Source organism: Passer montanus, unplaced genomic scaffold (assembly GCF_014805655.1).
Source record: "Passer montanus isolate IOZ18808 unplaced genomic scaffold, ASM1480565v1 scaffold25, whole genome shotgun sequence".
NCBI lineage: Eukaryota > Metazoa > Chordata > Aves > Passeriformes > Passeridae > Passer > Passer montanus.
The window spans coordinates 1,333,762-1,352,704 of NW_024367149.1; the positions used below are offsets into that span (position 1 = coordinate 1,333,762).

An 18,943-nucleotide genomic window follows, 5' to 3' on the forward strand; every position below is an offset into this window, starting at 1 on the left:
TTGAAAGGTGTCCCTATATGAAGTGCTCCTGGACTTTTTTAAAAGACTTAGTGGTTTATCTTTCAGGTAGAATCAGGCCTTAAGGAGTCTGATTTACAAATCCCAATTGACTGAGAATGCAAGAACTCTCTGTGACTATAATCAAGTGTTATTTAACTGGCTTTCCTTTCCTTAATCTGAGCCTAGGATAACTTAATTCCTGTCACTTCCTCCCGTTTCATATCCCCCATTCTTTCATCAAAAACAACATCAGCACAAAATTATGCCACTAAGAAATGCTCTTAACACTATCACACTGGACAAAAACATGACACAAGGAAATGATCATTAAGTCTACATTTCTGCTGTTTAACTTCTAAAATAGTCAATCTTCTCTTCTGTTAATTATAAGAAGATAGAGCTGGCAGTTACTGCTATTTCCTGTAATAACTATTTTGTCTGTTTCCTTTAATTTCCTCAATTCAGTTTTCTAATTTTTGCCCAGAATAATACCTTATAAAGCACACTAATGAAATGCCTCATTAGCTGCTTTGTTTTGTTACTTCTGCCTTGGTAATGCCACTAAGAATTCTAAGTACAGAAACAGCAGTAGACCAGCAGTTGTGAAAGACTGAAACATTCTGCATGTAGGCACTCTAAGAATTTAGCTCTGAAACTGCAACTTCTTCTTGTGAACATAACTGTTATGTTAGCAGCGCTTGATCAGAAAATGACATCAGTTGTTTGTTTTTCCACTGAATTAAAATATTTTTAGATTAGTTTAAAATATACACATGAAAACAACATGTCAATAGTACTCAGGAATACAGTTTTAGCTGGCTAAACCTTGGAACCGTAGTTTAGAATAACCACAACTACCATATTTTCTTAAAAAAAAAAAAGCTTTCTGATTTACAGAAACTTGCAAAGCATGGCTAGTTTTAACCTTTTTTTAATTCATCTTTTCAATGCCCTGTAACAAACTTGACAGTAAAAGCACTGTGAAGACATACATTGCTTCAGGTATGTTTCTCTTAATGGAGATTATGTTGAACAAATAGAAAAGGAAATATAATATTTTCCACTTTCTGAATCATTAAGACACAGAAAATATTCACTGTTTTTCTTCATCCTGAGAGGACTTTCATTACGAGACAAAAGGTTTGGATTCTTGGTTATATTATCACATTGTCTTTTTACAAAATAGTCTGTCTTCAGACAACAGGACATAATATAACATAAATCTTTTATCAACCTGTAATTATGTACTTGCAAAGATTCAAGAGCAATGCTTTTTCTTGGAATCTGACTGATTATTTCAACAAGCTTAACTGTTGTAGATATGTATAAGTTATTTTAAGAGTAAAAACAATCTCTTACTTGGTCCTCAAAGGAGATTGCCTGGGCAACATCTCTGGGAAATCCATCAATCACTATCCCCTCTTCATCAGGGATCTGCATTAATCTCTGCTTTATCTCAGTTATGGTTGTTTCCTTTCACAGAGAAAATAAGTTAGTTATTTAATATCATAAAGGAAGTTTTCTTGATGGTGCACATCACTACAAGATGTATAAACCCTTGAAAGTAAATATGAACATAGGAAAGTGTACCTGAGGGGCCAGTTCTCCAGTAGTAATTATTTTGGCAATTAGGCTCCATTTTCTATTGCTACTTGTGCTGTGGATTTTCTTCCTTAACAATTCACCAACAGATATGTAGTTAAATCCATAACGTTCTGCTATTTTCAGACTCTGTGTCCCTTTACCACTTCCTGGGCCACCTGTTGTGAATCATAAGCAAAACATTAAATTAACCTTTCATCAGAAGTACGAAATCACAGGTGAAATCTTTTCCATTGGCACCAATTTTCCAAGCATTATTAGAGTAAATCTCACAGTGGCATGACCTGTTACCAACCATGTGTCTCATCTACTGGATCACAAACATAATAGTTTGTAAAATGAAATTTAAAAAATAATACAAATCCACTTGCGAAATAAAAAGAGTCCTCTTTGAGGCTGACCTCATTCTAAAGCCATTCCTGGAATGGAATTTTTCTTGATCCACAGTAGAGGAGCAGACAACAGAACTATTCCCTTCTTAAACTCTATGAATCCAGAGACAGAGCCAGATAGTCTGAAGTGTGTTCATGTCAGAAAGAATCATACTTGGTTAAATAAGCCAATTAAATCAATGAACTACTCATGAAATGGAACTAATAAAATCTGCTCCTAAATATGCTTGCAAGAGCTTCTGAGGTTTCCTTATTTTAAAAATACAAAAAAAAATTATCTGAGATGTTTCCATAGTGATTTGGTATAAGGACTTTTATTGAACCATGCAATATCAGCTTTTCGTATTGATGCTTGAAGCATCTGACAGAGAAGAAATTGGGTTCAGCTTGCTAGACAACTTGAAGAATAAAGAGACCCCTCAACATATACAGCCCAGGCTGAAAGGGTATCAAAATCACTGGAAACACCTATGTTACATAGCAGGGAAAGCTGCAGGGAAGGTGAGCTGGACAGCAGCAGCAAGAATGCATGTAAAACAATCAGAACATGTTATGATGTGGTGAGCAGAGAATCTGGAATCCAATATTTAAAACTAAGAAATTGTTTTCATAAAAATAAATGTTTATGTGTAGAAAAATGTATCGTACTGAAGAGTACAACAAAGCAAACCCAAACTAAATGTTTGATAATAATTACTAATCCTAAGTAGCTGTAGTTTGGGGGATTCTTTGTGAGAACACTAGATTTTATTTCAACAGAAAAATAATCAAGATTTATTAGAAATATACATAAACCCAAACTAAATGTTTGATAATAATTACTAATCCTAAGTAGCTGTAGTTTGGGGGATTCTTTGTGAGAACACTAAATTTTATTTCAACAGAAAAAGAATCAAGATTTATTGATTTAATTTTTTTTTAATTTTAATTTATTGATTTTATTTTATTTAATTAATAAAAAATATATACATTTTTTATTAATTAAAAAAATATAGCAATGCAATTAAAGTAAATCTGAATACACCGAGCTTCTTGTTAGTAATCATGTAACTGTTTTTATATTATCTGTATTATTCCCATAAATAACTTCTAAACATTTTTATAATCAATACAGTTCTAGTTGCAGGGTGATCTTTACAGTATTTGTACATTTATGCTTAGGGCACTCTCTGTAACCAGGGTCCAGTCTGCACCCCACTATCAGTGCCACACAGCTTTCAGTGTCACCAGCAGTCACTTGGAGCTCTCTGTGATCCAGTGCTGTGATGCTGATGCTGCACCTGCCCTTTGGAACAAAGACCAGGAGCCATTTCAAGAGAGTGCACAGAGAATTGTTATCATGTTCCCATACCCTGCCCACAGTTTAGTTATGCCCCTGGGGGAAAAAAACCAAAGGGTTTTATCATTATCCAATTAGTTTAAATGATGTTTCTACAAGCATTATCTGTAACATCCAACTAGACAACACAGCTACAGATGTTCATAAAATGCACATGTAAAAAAAAAAAAAAGAAAGAAAAAGTGTATCTTATACAGTAAGATCACAATTGAAAAATCTTTTTCTCTCATTCAGTTCACTTGGTGTTTCTGTTGTAAAAAGATGTAAGTTTTTCTCTTCTTTCAGCAGACTACAGCTACCTTCCATTTCAGTAATTCCAGGCGATCTAGATGGGCTTAGTTTTTCAGCTTGGACTCTCTCTCTCATAGACAGTTTAGCTATCTATCCTTTTTGTTAGAATAAAGAAGGTTCCCCTTCTCTGGGTACACAAGCATCTGACACAGTAGGAATCATCTTCTCCACTGAAGTGGCTATAAAGCACTTCTGCTCCAGTTCCCCCTGCTCCCTTTCATGCTCAGCCTTCCCCATAACAAATGCATTTCACCGAACCTTACAAGTTTGAAACAGATTAGGTTGCACCCAGCAACAATAAAAATGCAAAACATAGGTAATGTGCAGAAAATTTAAAAATTGGAAACAAGGAACACAGTGCTTGTGTTCCAGCACAGATACAAAAGGTGGCAGAAAACCAGAACTGATACCTGATAAAACATCAGTCTGTAATAGTATAAAATAGCTGATAAAAAACGTATTGAAACAAGTAGATAGACCTCACACTTCTGTTAGGGAGAGCCTTGCTTAGCTAGTAAAGAGAAACCAAAAATCAAAACAAAACAAAAAAAAGTGTTGCTCAGCACTTCTGGTTTTTTCAATCTGAATTGCAATCAGAAAATAGCTAATAAAGTGTTTGGTTTAATATTCATAAACTTTCAGCACATTTTGTTTTTATCAACCCAAACACATCCCAAACACATTATCCAAATCAATCCAAACACATAATATCAAGATGGTATTATCTGTTTACAATCTGAGGGAAAATATTCAGGTGACAAAATAAGGGAAAAGTGATAGGACAAAATTACTTCCTACAGCAGATCATAATTTATTGTACTATGTATCCATCCCTGGCTCTTTGATAAACCACACTGACAAACTTCACAAGAAAGAAAAATCAAATCCCTTTTGTTTTTCGTTCTTTTTACTTATTCTGAGATAGGTTACTCAAAGAAGGTATGATTATTTTATATATTTCTAGAAGATGTCTAGACTAGGGAATGCTTGTTGCATCTAAAATTATGTTTCCTAACAGGTTCAAGTAAAGATTGTACACCCAAAAAGTGTTATTAAAGCAGTTGTTGGAATTTAATTTTGTTCATTATTTTAATTTTGCATATATTGTTGTAAATTCAGAATTAATTCAACTAATAATAAAATTTCTGAAAATACTTCTTACTTTAAAATCTGACTGTGGACTAGATTTAACAAATCAATAGGCAGCTGCCTGCTGACAGCACTTTATTTGATCTAGCCCTTACACTTTGATCTCAAAAGGAAGGTATATTCTTTTAATATTAAGTAATATATTGAAGAAAGTGCAGCTTAAAAACATACTCAACTAAGGTGCTAATGACACCAGATAATTAATATTTTAAGATCTCTAAATTCAAGCTATATTAACAGTACAAATTTGTTTCTTAAAAGTATATTAGGAAGAACATTTTTAAACACAATCTCATTTACTAGTGTTATAATACCTTAGAAACTTAATTTTTCCATTGATTCAGATGAGTGCCCTCCTGGCTGGTTCCATCTGATTTTTCTAAAATCCACTCACTATGCAGCTTTATAGCTTTATCTTTCACCAGAGTTTTCTTCTGCAAACCCAGAAAAAGAACAAAGCCCCCACCTTTATAAGTGAGTTCTCTTCAGCACTGGAGCTACCTGGTTCATTATAAGGATGATAGATTTCATAAAGCAAAGAAGTTGTAAAAACCTTTATGGAAGCATTAAAAAGATCTTGGGCTAATGCATTAATAAAGAAAAGTTCACTGAATATGCAAAGTGGAAGACAGGATTTTAGCTTCATTTCTATCCCTAACAGTGACTGGGACCAGCACCACCTGACCAAGGCAGGATGATTATTTATCTCTAATTAGACAGTAATACATTACTTCAGTGATTTCTTTTGTTGTCATTATATGCAAACTGAAAATACGTAACACATTTTTTGTGTGCAATATCTCTTGAAATGAACAGTATACTTTTTTTTTCTCTTTTATTCAGTTACTTTTTCCAACATGTGTTTTTACGTGCTTTCTCAATAGAAAGTTGAATTTGGGAGAAATTGTCTTTATACTGTACAAAAATGGACAATAGCTGCTAAGCTACATAGAGTATTGTGTTTCTATCAGATCATACTGTAATAGATTCAGAGAAACTCAGTGGGAATATAAACCTGAAATAGCCTTTGTGGAATGTTTACAACATTCCCTATATAAATGGGAGAAAAGAAAAGCTCTGTAAAATCCAGTCTGTTCACTGCATGCTGGTGTTCAAGGATTTCACTTCAAATACACCCGCACTCAGTTGCAGAGGTGAAAGCCAATCTCTCTTTATCTCACTTAAATCAAACCTTCATTCATCACTCTACTGCAATTGAGCTACATAGATTTCAATGCATTAAGGGCCTTCTGTGGTCACTGAAAAGGAGCCAGTTATTCTCCTTTATGAAAAGGAAGGGTAGCTAATTAATTAAGATGAAAGGAAGGTATGGGTTATTTCTCCATCTAATTGCAATCTTCACATTTCAGCAATACATAGAGAGATTTGCATGTTGAAATCTGTAATTCTGAAACAAAAGATTAAGAAAATTCAAATGCCTTGAGCAATTGCTTTGGCATACCACAGATACTTAAAAAAATGCCTGGTCTTCTGTTTTCAATCTATTCCAGTATCTCGTTTCTGAGAGCTGCTGAATGCCGAGCCTAGAGGACATGCTGTTCCTAGAGTTTCCATTCTGTAGTACAGAGAAGACATTTCTGTTCCCTTTTATTGTACTACACATATTCTCTGTTATGGAAGCAGTATCTGTCTTTAATATGAATAAAGCTTCATACACTAAAAAGGTAATTCTGCATCGCCTGGCACCTGTGCTGTAACTCTTTAAGTGATCCAGAGAATCAAATTAATTAGGCCTGGTGATAACATTTCTAAATACAACTACCTAGCTTATAAGGAAACTGATGCAAAGAACTTAAATTCAAGAACAGAAAAAAAAATTGATTTACACTGCAGCTAGTTTTTAATAACCTATGCTTGTCTGAGGCTGGAAAGTATGAGTTGCTTAGCAAGAACACTAAGCAACTCACAAGAGAGAACTTTGGGAGAGAGCACAATTAACTAATGTGAACTGAGTGCACACTCTCTGCGAAGTTGGAACAGGATTCATTCGCCAAATGGAGGATTAATTTACCAATGCAATGAACAATGTATTCTCACTTCAACTGGACATACCAATCATTTGACAAGGGTCTAAGTATAGAGGACAACAGTGCTATATCACCTTTTTGAGCTACATTACACAATATTTTAAAATACCCCATTTTTGTGATCAGCTTTGAGTATATCTGAGTGTTTTAGTTCAGTCCTAAGCTTGCTTTGGAAGATCACTTTGATTCACATGATCCTGCTGCCTTGAAATGCATGAACCAGGTTTACATAAGATGAAACCAAACTGGCAGATGTGCTCATAAGAAAATCATGAGCTCTCCAGCTGCTAAGAGGCATCCCGTTTATAGAACACGAGTGCAGGTGCTTGCTGCGACCCCTAAAATTCTTACAGTTGGAATGCCATGTCCAGCATTAACAATTTCACACTCTTAATTGGCCTACACCACTCGCTCTGGCAGATGGAAAAAAATGTATTTAAACTCATATAAGCATTCAGTGTATTTGCAGAACAAAGCAAAAGGCAAAGCAGCAGTGATAAAATCTTGTCAAAATGACTGCCCTCATACCTATGACAAGGATAATTTTTGGCCGAGGTCTTGCAGGGTCAAACACATCGTACTCCTCAATTAGCTCAGCAGTTTCAGAAAGGTCGGTGTCGCTTTCTATGGAAAACTGTTGGATCGGAGGGAGGCGGTCGTAGCGCCGGTAGGGGAAGTTAGAGTTATCAGGCATCACTGTAAAACAGTAAGATAAACTGGGAATTGTGGAAATAGGCAGAAAACTCAAAATCTGTTCTGTGCACAGATTTAAATAATTGTCATACATAAAGTATAAATATCTCATAATTTTACATTGTGCTTGCTGTTGCTATATTAAATCTTTTTGGCCTCTATTTAACAGATTTATTAAATCACAACCTCACAGAGTCAGTTTTCTCTGGTGTTTCTTTTTCAAGCACATCAGGTTTTCTGTGAACATGGTGCCTGTAGCACCCAGAGTTCAGTGGGGGCCTCTGAGAAGAAAAGCTTTATATTGTGCAGATAACCTCTACTATTAAGCAGGACTCTTTTAGTGATACATGTTTCACACAGAGATAGAGACAGTATTCTTGCTTATTATCTTCATGAAATGTTGGATGGCAAGGAAAAATAACTATGGCAACTGAAAGACGAGCTAATTACTCTTTGTTAACATTACAAATAAAATAATTACAGGTATTGGTATGACATCTGCTTAGATTTTATGAGATGCACTTTTTTCTAAGCATTTATAATTTATATTTTATTTAGTAAATTAGCATATAGCTCCAATGTAAACTAGAAAAAACACATAATGTAACTGCACTGAAGTTGGTGCGTATGTCATCCATAAGGACCAACTGAAAACACAAGGCAAGTTCACTGTGTCATATCTGCCCCATCTTTGCAAATGTTTTAGGTAGGATACAAGAAATCCCTCCACTGATACATTAAACATTTACTCAGCAAACATCCATTGTTTTGCTGGAAAGTGATCACAATTTCCTCTCCTGCCTAGCATCCATTACAGCAGGAGAAAAACAAGTGCCAAAAAGCAAGGGAACAGAATTCTTGACTCCTTTGCCTGCAGATAATCAGAATGAGGCATAATCTGCTATAAAGTATAAAATAATTCAGTAGTGGATGTAACACCACACACAGTTGAAGAAATAGAATAATTTTAAATTTTAATACATTACCATTCCTGAAAAAAGACCTCCGGGATTGTCCTCCATTGAGTGGAGGCAGGGTCTTCTTTTCTGGGCTGACAAAAGTGTCCCATTTCACTTTTTCTGGCCCTCCAAGCTCTTTTACCTTCTGCAAACAGCTTTCCAAATATTCAATTGGGTCATCAGGTTTGTAACACATTAATCCATTCAACAGACTCTGAAATGTAAGATCAGAAACAGAGACTATAATGATAGATGCCAGGGAAAAACAAGCACCTTTACTTTGTCTTTTACTTTGCACACAGAAACACCACATCCCTTGATATTCAGACTCTCTATTGCAATCCAATGTGTAAAAGTGAGGCCCACAAAAAATCAAATTATTTTGGTTTGCCAATGTCATAAAAATTACTTGGAAAGGAAGCTCGTGGCTATATTTTTACAGTGTCTGTTTGCACTAAAATAAAACCCAAAAATACCAAAAAATCCCTCTACATTTTTCTCTAGAACTGTCACTGGCAAGTATACACAGAGCAATGTGCAAGCTAGAGAGCCCCAAAATTTACATATCCTTTGTACTCTTTGACATCATTAAAATGTATCTTTTCCTTAAAGACCACTGCACCCACAAGTGTCTCATCCATATTCTTGTCAACACTTACACAAGCAATGAAAAGAGGATTTTAAAAAATCACGAGAAATAATCAAATATCACCTTGATCAGTATCAGGAAAAATACCCCACAATCCCAAAATTCATAGGTGCTTTCTGATTTAATTGATCACAGATTTCAAGCCATTAGAAACTCCCTTTCTACAGAATTAATTCTTCACTCATCGTACTCATGAGCATTGTGGGGCGTGTGAAAGAAAGACTGCCAGGCCCTCTTCTGACACATTTCCTTGACAAAGTGATACATAAGTCATCATCTCACCTCTCCACGAGCCTGCTGCATCCAACCTTCCCTAAACAATATATGTCTTTCAGGATGATTTCTGTTCGTTTTGCTTCTCCTAATTTTTGTGTGAATAAACTTGAGGGTCATAGTTGGTATTAACAGTAAACATAAATAGCTCCAATTCAGGATTTGATCAGTTGTTATCTATAGTTTATACAGTAACTGGTATTTACACACATTTGAGCTTATAAAATAGGATATAATTTCAATGTATCTGTGACCTTACTATAGCACTTAACTGATCACAGCAACTAACAGTGTATTTTTGCAGAATTTAAGCACCAATTTTTTTAAATCACTAGCTCAAGCTTTGAGCCTCAACAGAAAACCAGTTTTGTCTGCATCTGTTGTTAAACCATTCACATTCGCCGTGTCCTGCAATTTTCAAATATATAGAAAAACGTCTAGCTTCAGCACAGACAAGGGAAAATACATATGTGTGTATGTTATGTACAGATGACAGCTTGTCTGATCCGGCGGGGGGGTAAATCCACATTGCACAGAGAAGTAATTATCAGCCATTAGCAGCAGGTAACTTGTGGGAAGCTAAACAACACCTCACTAAACATTTGCGGCTCTTTTGTTCCCCCCGACCGATGAAAGCCGCCCCTCGCCCGCATTCCTGGGCGCTCCTTTGCCCTGCGGACGCCCAAGTTCGCTCCGCGGCGGCGGCGGGCGGAGGGGCGCGGCCGCGGGGCTCCGCGGGGGCGGCGGGCAGCGCTGCCCCGGCCCGGCTGCCGCCCGGCGCCCCGCGCCGCCGCTCCCCGCAGCCTCCGCCCGCTCCGTCCTTCCAGCCACCTTCAGCCCTGCCCGCCGCGGGGTCCCAGCGCGGAGCATCCCCCGACGGGGCGGAAAACGCCTCCCCCCTGCGCCTCGCCTACCTCGAAAAGCTGCGGGATCTCCCTGCGGGCCAGATACTCCTTCGCCTCGCCGGCGCTCATTCCGCCAGCCGGGGCCGGGGGCGCCGGCGGGGCGGGTGGGCAGCCCGAGCCCCGCGCTCGGCTCGGCGCGGCGGTGCAATGCGGGAGCCTCGGCGAGGCTTCCGCGGGCGGAGGGAGGCAGGAGGGAGGCAGGAGGGAGGCAGCCGCCCGCCTCCCCGTGCCCGCTGCTCGGAGGGAGCGAGAGAGAGCGCGCTTTCCCCCGGCGGGGAGCGAGAGCGTGCGCAGGCTGCCGGGGAAAGTTTCGGGGGGTGCCTGCGGTGAGGCGCCGAGCGGAGGCGGTGAGGGGCTGTGCCTGGCGCCGAGCCGCGGGCAGGCTGCCCCGGCAGCGAGCGGACCCGCTCCCCCGGCTGCGCGGGGAGGGCTGGGCACCGGGCTAGCGCAGGGGTGCTGGAAACCTCCCGCTGTAACGCGGTCCCTGCCCTTGGCACGGTGTTCGGGCGTCTTGAGGAGCGAGACGTTTCATACACTTTGGGCTGGCAAAAAGCCACGAACTACGATCAATCATGAGCATCTGTCGGCGAGTCACAGGAAGAGATCTGAAATGATCTCTGGTCTAGCCTTCTGCTCAAGGCAAGGGCAGCTCTTGAGGTCAGACCAGGTTGCCCAGGGCTTTATTCAGTCTCATCTTGCAAAACCTTCCAAGGGTGGCAACTGCAGAGCCTTCCTGGGCAACCCATGCTTGTCTGGCCTCGACATGAAGAAGGGCTTTCTCCTATCCAGTTCCGACATTCCATGTCTCATTTTGTTCCTTGCCCATCATTGTGAAGAGCCCGGCTCCATTTTCATGATGGTCTCCTGTCCAGCCTTGGAGAGTTGCTATTATGTACCTCTAAGCCTGCCACAAGGCTGAACAAGCCAAATTCCCTCTGCTCATCTTCAAGAATAAGTGCTCTCCATCCCTTAACCATCTTTGTGGCTGCCCGCTCAACTTAGAATCACAGAAATACATCGAATCCAACTTGTAAGTGAATGACCCATACAGGGATCAAATTCACTCGTTTGTTAACAGCTCTCTTGTACTGGGGAGCCCAAAACCAGGTGCATTATTCTGGATGTACTCTGGGAAGTGTTAAGTAGGGGGTAGCTTCTGTGGTAACTCTGTGGCACACTGGAAGTCACAGTAGAGTATTTTGGTTGCTGAAGTGTTCCATATCAAATCTGATTTTCCAAATAGTTTTTACCTTTATTATCTTTTCTAACAGAATATCCTTGTAGTTGTGCTGAAGCACGCCCTAACACAAATAGGTTACATAACTGCAAGCTTATAAACAACACTGAATGACTACTTTCTCTATGTACATCCCTATTTTTCAGGCAGATAGGAAAATGGATAGGTCTTCTCAGGTGTCTTTTAAGAAGCTTCTCCCCGTTGTATATGATTTGTGGATCAATATCAGTTTGACAAGCTTCTCCCTCTCAGCTGCAGCCATGTTCCTTGTTTTGCTGTTTCTGTAATTGAACTGCCCTCATTTTCCTCAGCTCAGCCTCCAGCTTTTTATGCAGATTTTTTTTTCTCCCAGAGAAGCTTCCAGTCCTTGTTCATTCCATGAACTGCTAAATTCTGCCCAGAAGGCTGTCCCATGATCCTCTAATGACAAATTGGACTGTTTGGTTTTCCAAGTCAACCAAATATTCCCAGCAGCTACCACATAAAGGGCAGCAACTAACGTCCCTTCACAGCAACTGACTGATGGATGGCCCATAGAATCATAGAATGGTCTGTGTTGGAAGGGGCTTTAAGTTCTGACCCCCTGCCATGGACAGGGATGCCACTCGAAAGATCAGGTTGCTCAGGGCCCCATCCAACCTGGCCTTGGACACTAGGGGATTGGGGCACACACAGCTCTCTGGGCAAACACGTTTCAGTGCAAAGCTACTGGAAAACCACAGCTGAAGCGTCTCTGCAGTTTGGCTTAAGAGACTTTCCAGCTCCAGTTTCTATTAATCCAGTGGTGTCTACTTAGAGAAGCTGGAGTCACTGAATTGACACTTCCCATATGTTCAAGTAAGACTTTGGTCTTCGCTGAAGAGTTTAATCAGCATTCTGCAGTTTCTCTCATCCTCCCATAAAATCTGGATGTGATTTTAACCCTACTTTCTTTTGCTAAAATTTTAATCCATCCAAATGTAAATTCATCGAAAAGCACATTGCCTTAATCTTTGAGTAAAATGAGTAGGCTCCAATGTCCTAATAAAAAGATATGAGACATAATTGCTTTTAAATTACCTTAAATGAAGGTTGACAAAAGGAAGATGGAATTAAATTAAATAGATATTTTCTTAAAATAGGGTCTTTGCTAAGGAGGGCTAACAGAAGATGGCATTATATTTAGGAACTGGGAGCTGTGGTTTTGGCATTTTGTGGGTGTCATTTTTTTTATTTGTTTCTTGATACAAAAAAAATTAATCTGTATTATCATTGTCTTGGATAAATTCAATTTATAGGCTTTTGGAATATATATTTTTATATACTCAACATTTATGGGTAAATTAGTATCTCATCCAATGTCCTAGTTTGGCAAGAGAAAAATATTTCCTTTCATATGCTTTCCATAGCATCTTCCTCAGGAATGTGAAATATATTTGTGTAAAATCTTGTCCTCCTTTCCTCCTTGTTTGTTTTTTTTTGTTTGGTTTTTTTTTTTTTTTTTTTTACTGTAGGCTTCCAGGCATTTTGCTCAGTTAGATAATGCTAAGAGAAAATAAAATAACAGAAAAACCTGTCCTGCTATAAAATTAGGCATTATTATTATTATGCACATCTTCATTATTGTTCAAAATGTTGTTTTGTTGCACAAAATCGAATTCTGTGTTGCAGAAATTACCACCTCAGAACAAATACAGCCATTAGGAAATCTATCAGACTGAAGGTGTGAAATCTATCTGGAAAGGATATTTTTGGATCTAACACTACAGTATCTCCTTCTAGAAGCAATGTATTATGAGTTTGCTGTCAGAAGCCCCTTTTTGAAGCAGGGTCTCAGGTGGAAGCGTCTCAAAGGATCTGAAGAACATTGGCAGTGAAGGATTAAGCAGAAATGAGCCAAAGGGGCACAAAAGCTTGGCTATTTGTTGTGCAGGTACCACAAAGGGAGCTGTTCGAAGGTGAGCTCTTTGTTGGGGAAGTGTCTGATCAAGAGTGCAGGTGGGAGTGAAGTGGCCTTACCGCCTTAGAAAATAAGACAGGATGTAAAAATGCTCAGAGGAATGGGAGTTCATTTGAGCTCCAGGGCACTGCCACTCCTGAAGGTGCAGGCAGCTCTTTAGGGTACTGGGTGAGGCACAAGGATCACTTTTGTTATTTCCTACCTTTTGTGGAGGGCAAGAAGATACAATAGAAAGAACAAAATTTTGCTATCAAAATGATAACATTTCTGAAAATTCATCTTGAAAACTTTGTATGGATCCTATACCATTGGGCAGATTCCATTCTCATTCTTCTTGTTTCCTCCAAAAGCTACATGAAGCTGCACTAAGATGAATCAGTATTTTCAGGGATCAGCTGGGATGTGGTGTTCTATTCTTCTTGTTAAACCAATTACACAACACCCATAGCCTTCAGTCAAACCATAATTAGGTTCTGTGTTTTCAAAAATCACTTCAGAATACCCCAGTATTTTATAAACTTTTTTTTTTGTCTAGTGCCTGTTCAAGCACTAGTGGCTGGATCTGTCACACCAGTTGCTGCTCTGCTAGATGTCTTTATTAAATCAGAACATCCTTGGATTAATGTGCTTATACAGGCTGATATACAGCTCGAATCTCTAGATTCTGCAAGTAAACCAATTATGCGCAGCCTTTTTAATAGAACATGCTGAATTACATGCTTCTGATCCAGAAATGGTATGCATTTTAATGTAAATTTGGAACTTACTTGCAGCCCCATATTGCATTTAGTGTGGTATAAATTAATCCAAGATTGCCAAATGATATTTTAATTTTTATGAGAAATCCCTTTCCAATCCCTTTTGCTACAGGATTAACTGTTGTTTTTTTTTACCTGATGTTTCCCCCACCTTTCTTTTCTGCTCTGATACACCATTTTTTCTTTTCTACTCTGACAGACCTTTCTCTCTTTTCTACTGGTACCTGAACATGTTACTTAAGTGAAGTATATCACTGATTGAAAAGTAGTGAAAAATCAACGAAGAAAAATCTGATTTCTGGATCTAGATTGCGGTAAGTCCCAGAATGAACATTTTATGTCATTTTGAGGACACCAAGAAGAATAGAACATGGGAGGGAAGAAAGAAGATCATGCCACTTAAAAGTTTGAAAATGCATATTTCCATCTGCTGAGAAAAATAAATTAAAGAAATGCTATGATCAAGTCCCCTATTTGTTATGATAAATTAAATAGCTAAATAATCATTCCTGTGACCTTTCCCTGAACTGTCCAATTTATCTATATGCATCTTGAGTGGGATGTGGAGGCATCAAACAGGACACATTGTTCTGCTCTTCCAGCCTGCCTGTGACACCCTCAGTGCCCTCATTCTGTTGTTTTCCCACTGACAGACTGAGTTTGTGCCCTGCTGAGGTGTTGCAACAGGGCTCGCCCTGAGCTGGCTACCTGGCAGATTCCCAGCAGCTCTGCTTTCCACTGTTTTCTCTCCCAGGTTCCTCTGCTGCAGCATCAACACCTGCACTTTATTCTTTGATGTATGAGTTCCTACATTTGCTTGCACCCAGTTTACCAAGAAATCAGCGTGCTCAGTGCCAGTGAGCTGTCCCCTCTGGGAGATCCCACTGCCCCAGTCTTTGTTACCTGCCACTGGTACCAGTGATTTTCTTTGGTTTTGGTAATCACTGCAAACATTATACAGCACATGGCCAAACCATAGTTCCTATGGGACCAAAACAGAAATTCGCTTAGTATTTCCCATTCACACTTCACTTTCGAGGCCAATCAATTAATCATTAAATAGATATACAAATTAATTTTGATTCACTCAGGTTTCTTAAAAAAAATACCTTGCAGCAGTAAGTAAATGGCATCAGACCAGCATTTTTTTTTTCTTCATCAGCCAAAATGAACCTTCTTGAACAAGTATTTGTGCATAGATCTGAGATTATTATTTCAGAAGCTGGCATTGTCAGGCATTAATTAAATTTCATATAAGCTATATACCAGTTATGTTTTTTCACTAAGTTCCATGTTAGATGGCCCGGGCTATAATTCCACCACCCTTAGAAAGTACTCGTCTAGCATATTCCCAGAATGTAAGTATTTCAAGAGTTCTTAAAGTCCCTTTCCAGTTTCTCCCTTTCCTGTCCTTTCCAGCTGTTTTAAAACTCCCATACAACTTATCCAAGTTATTTTTAGTGACTACTATTTATAAAACTTACTTCAGTTCTAATGGAGAATGTTTCCTTATCATGCTATGGCATAAGCACATCATCTGATAATTTATATACAGAACTGAAATATGTAGTGAAGTCTTTCAATTGCTTTTGATCAATCTATGAAAGCACATTGCACAAATGTTGTAAGGACGGTTTTCCTTCTTTCTTCAGAAAAGCTGCTCTTTTAAATGCTGTTACACCCCTCTGACCATTGGCTTTTATGTAATTTTGTTTCCCTTCTCATTTTTTAGCAGTTCTTAAATCTGTAACATATATTTCTTGCAGCTTCTAATATTTGCAATAGAAGTTTTTCTTATGCATCTTTATTTTCATGTAAAATTTCTTTTTCTCTGTCTTGTTAACAATTCTTAAATAATCCCCATTTATAATGCATATTTTTGTATTTAAGTTTTTATCCTTGATTTGGCTTCTAATAATTAGATAGTATGAGGATACTGTACAGCATTATGTAACTTTCTAAATCCAAGGTTATTACCTAAGAAAATCTTTAAATCTCTGAGAGATGAAAAACAGGAGGACCTGTAGAGGTTTTCCTTGTCCCTAAGACAGTGGTTCACTATTGGGGAGAACACAGATTGAGCACTTACACAGACCTTCTGTCTGATCCATTACAGCCTCTTGATGTTTCTGCTTTTATTTTATGTCAGTTAAACTGAATCTCCCCCTTTCCTCACAGTGTTACAGAAATTCCTCTTCAGGAGGATTATTTTATAAATAAAACCACATTTTTTCAGTAACTGATTATTAAATACTGCAAATCAGTAGATACTGATTTTTAAAAACTTACAAATGTGATGTGGTTTCTGTCCAATAAAGTCCTAATGATCCAACCACAGATTTTAAGGTTCTAATCTATGCATTGTCCCCTGTTAATAATTTCTGTTCATCTAGTTTATTCTTTATGAGCTAAGGGAACTTGTGTAGCTGTAGGGAAAAAAACACTAAAAGAAAATACAAAAAAACACAGCAAAATTCAGTCACTAAAACAGGCTTGAACTGAATAATGACTTGTGGGTGGTGGTTGTGGGAATAGAAAAGAACTCAAGCACAGCTACAGACCTCATCTTGGGAACACTGTGGAGCTCAAGACTGTTAGACAGTACAAGTTCCTGTTACTTGGCATTTGGGTTTTATTTCAGTGGTTAAATGGACTACTGCTGTACAACACTATTTCTATAACTTGTTATTCAGTCATAGAGTGAAAATCTTCCCTACTTGAAAATCATCTTTCACAATGTACAGCTCTTGAAAAGATAAGCATCTTGACTATTTCTTTTTTAGCTAAATGAATTGCAAGTAATACCAACTTCCTGTAAGAAGGGCTTAGAAAACTCACATAGTGATTTCAAGAATTGCTCTCATTGAGAAAACTACAACATTTTTTGATGCTTATATCTTTACAGTGGCTCAAAACATTGAGATGTTAAGTCAAAGGGAAAAAAAACTGTAATTTTGTTTGATATAATTTTTTCTTACCTAGGGCCAAGAAGGATTCCTGGATGGGCTATTTTCTTGTGTGAAAGTGGGTTATAAGTGCAGATTTTTTTTTTTTTTTTTTCAAAAATGAGGACCAAAAATGAGGATTTTACTCAAAAATGAGGACCATTAATTTTGATCAGGTACATGGTTGGTACTTGTGTTCCAAAGAATAAAATAAATCTTAAGAAAAAAAAAAGTCTTGTTTCATGACATTGCAATTTTTTATAGTTAGGATTCACAATGGAATAATGATGGCATGTTCTGTTTTCAAAAGTGGCCATGGTGATAACTGTAGTATTCTGGTAAAAAAAGTACAGTTTCCTGTTTTCATATTCAGTGTGTATCCAATATTCAGCACAGAGCAGTAGCTGTCAAAATGTTGGTCAGTCACTGGTGTTTACTTCTCCTTGTTAGTTTTTCTAGAGCTAAAGCTCTCTTTATATTTTATATTCCATAATAAAGTGAGGAATGACTGTCAAAACCCTCTTTTCTAGACACAGAAAGGCTGCAACTTGGGCAGGTATTGGCTCACAACTCTGAATTCTACAGTAAGGAACACATTTTGGGTGGGGGGGAGGATTTTAATTTTGGCTAAGTCATTTTTTAATGATCTAATGTTCTTGAACTCATCCCTTTAACTTCTTGTTCTTGCATCGCAATGAATAGAATGCAGTATCTAGAGATTAAAATATGCACATTATGTAATAATTAGATACAAATCAGAACATAGAATGTAGGCAAGATAAAGAAATTGCACCTGAAGATACAATGGGCTAGAGTTGAGAGACGTGAGAGAAATTGGAAAATGTTTTAACCATAGAAATGTTTTAATGTTAATTTGAAATTCATCCTGCCTTTTTGCTGACATACAAGAACATTGCCTGAATTTAGTCACCAACTTCAGTGAACGCTTTCTTGACAGTATAACAAATGAGAATTGGATCAAACACCTGTTTCCCATAGAAGCTGACACCCTGCCAGATGGCTTATTAGTGAAGTTAACTGTTGATGGAACTACCACATGAGGGCTGCACTTGAACTCAGGTTCAGCATGGCATGGGGTGAAAACTTTTTGGCTAAATGGAAGAAAATATTATAGCTTAGTATTTGATAGAACCGAACACCATGTAGTTTATAACATTGGAAATTAGTAATAATCTTCAGCACTTGCTGAATCACCAAGACCTTTTTTTTCTTGTCATGCTACCCAGTAAAATGAAATAGTTGTTGAACTGCAGGGCTGCACAGGACCCTGGGCTCTGCCTTACAAATACCTTGTTAGAGATTAGGCAATTGTGCTCTGGAAAGCAAATCCACCTTGGCTGGATGTGGGAGTCATGACACAAGGCAGGGTTCAGGAGAAGTTAATTAAGGATCTCTGCTTTCAGGAGAACTTACAAAGTTCTGCTCCTATGTGAACTCCTTAGCAGCAGAGGCAGGTTACTATAAAAAGACATTTAAAATGTACAAGCGAGAAACTCAGTGGCTGTGGTTTTCTAATTTATTAAAAATGTCCAGGAATTAAAAAAAAAAACCCCACCCTATTTTAACTTTTGTGTATTTGACAAAGTGGTCATTGGCTTACAGCTGAGTTGGTATTATTTGGACAAGACTTGAATATTTGAAGAACCCTTAAATTACTCTTTTCTTTACAATATACAGCTAAATCACCCCTAAATCAATTTTGGAAATAGTTTTTTGAATTACCCTATAGTGTAGCTGACATTT

At 38.1% G+C, this 18,943-nt stretch overlaps 1 protein-coding gene across 1 annotated transcript in view; it reads right to left on the reverse strand.

Annotated features, from left to right (window-relative positions):
- AK5 (adenylate kinase 5) overlaps positions 1–10,770 on the reverse strand; it is an 83,499-nt gene extending 72,729 nt beyond the window's left edge. Inside the window, exons 1-5 of the mRNA XM_039711348.1 lie at positions 10,310–10,770; positions 8,501–8,687; positions 7,350–7,517; positions 1,591–1,760; positions 1,360–1,473 (exon numbers count right to left, since the gene is read on the reverse strand). Of these exons, the coding sequence (XP_039567282.1) occupies positions 1,360–1,473; positions 1,591–1,760; positions 7,350–7,517; positions 8,501–8,687; positions 10,310–10,369 (699 nt within the window). The 5' untranslated portion in view covers positions 10,370–10,770. The remainder of the gene's footprint in view (positions 1–1,359; positions 1,474–1,590; positions 1,761–7,349; positions 7,518–8,500; positions 8,688–10,309) is intronic.
- Positions 10,771–18,943: the final 8,173 nt, after the last annotated feature.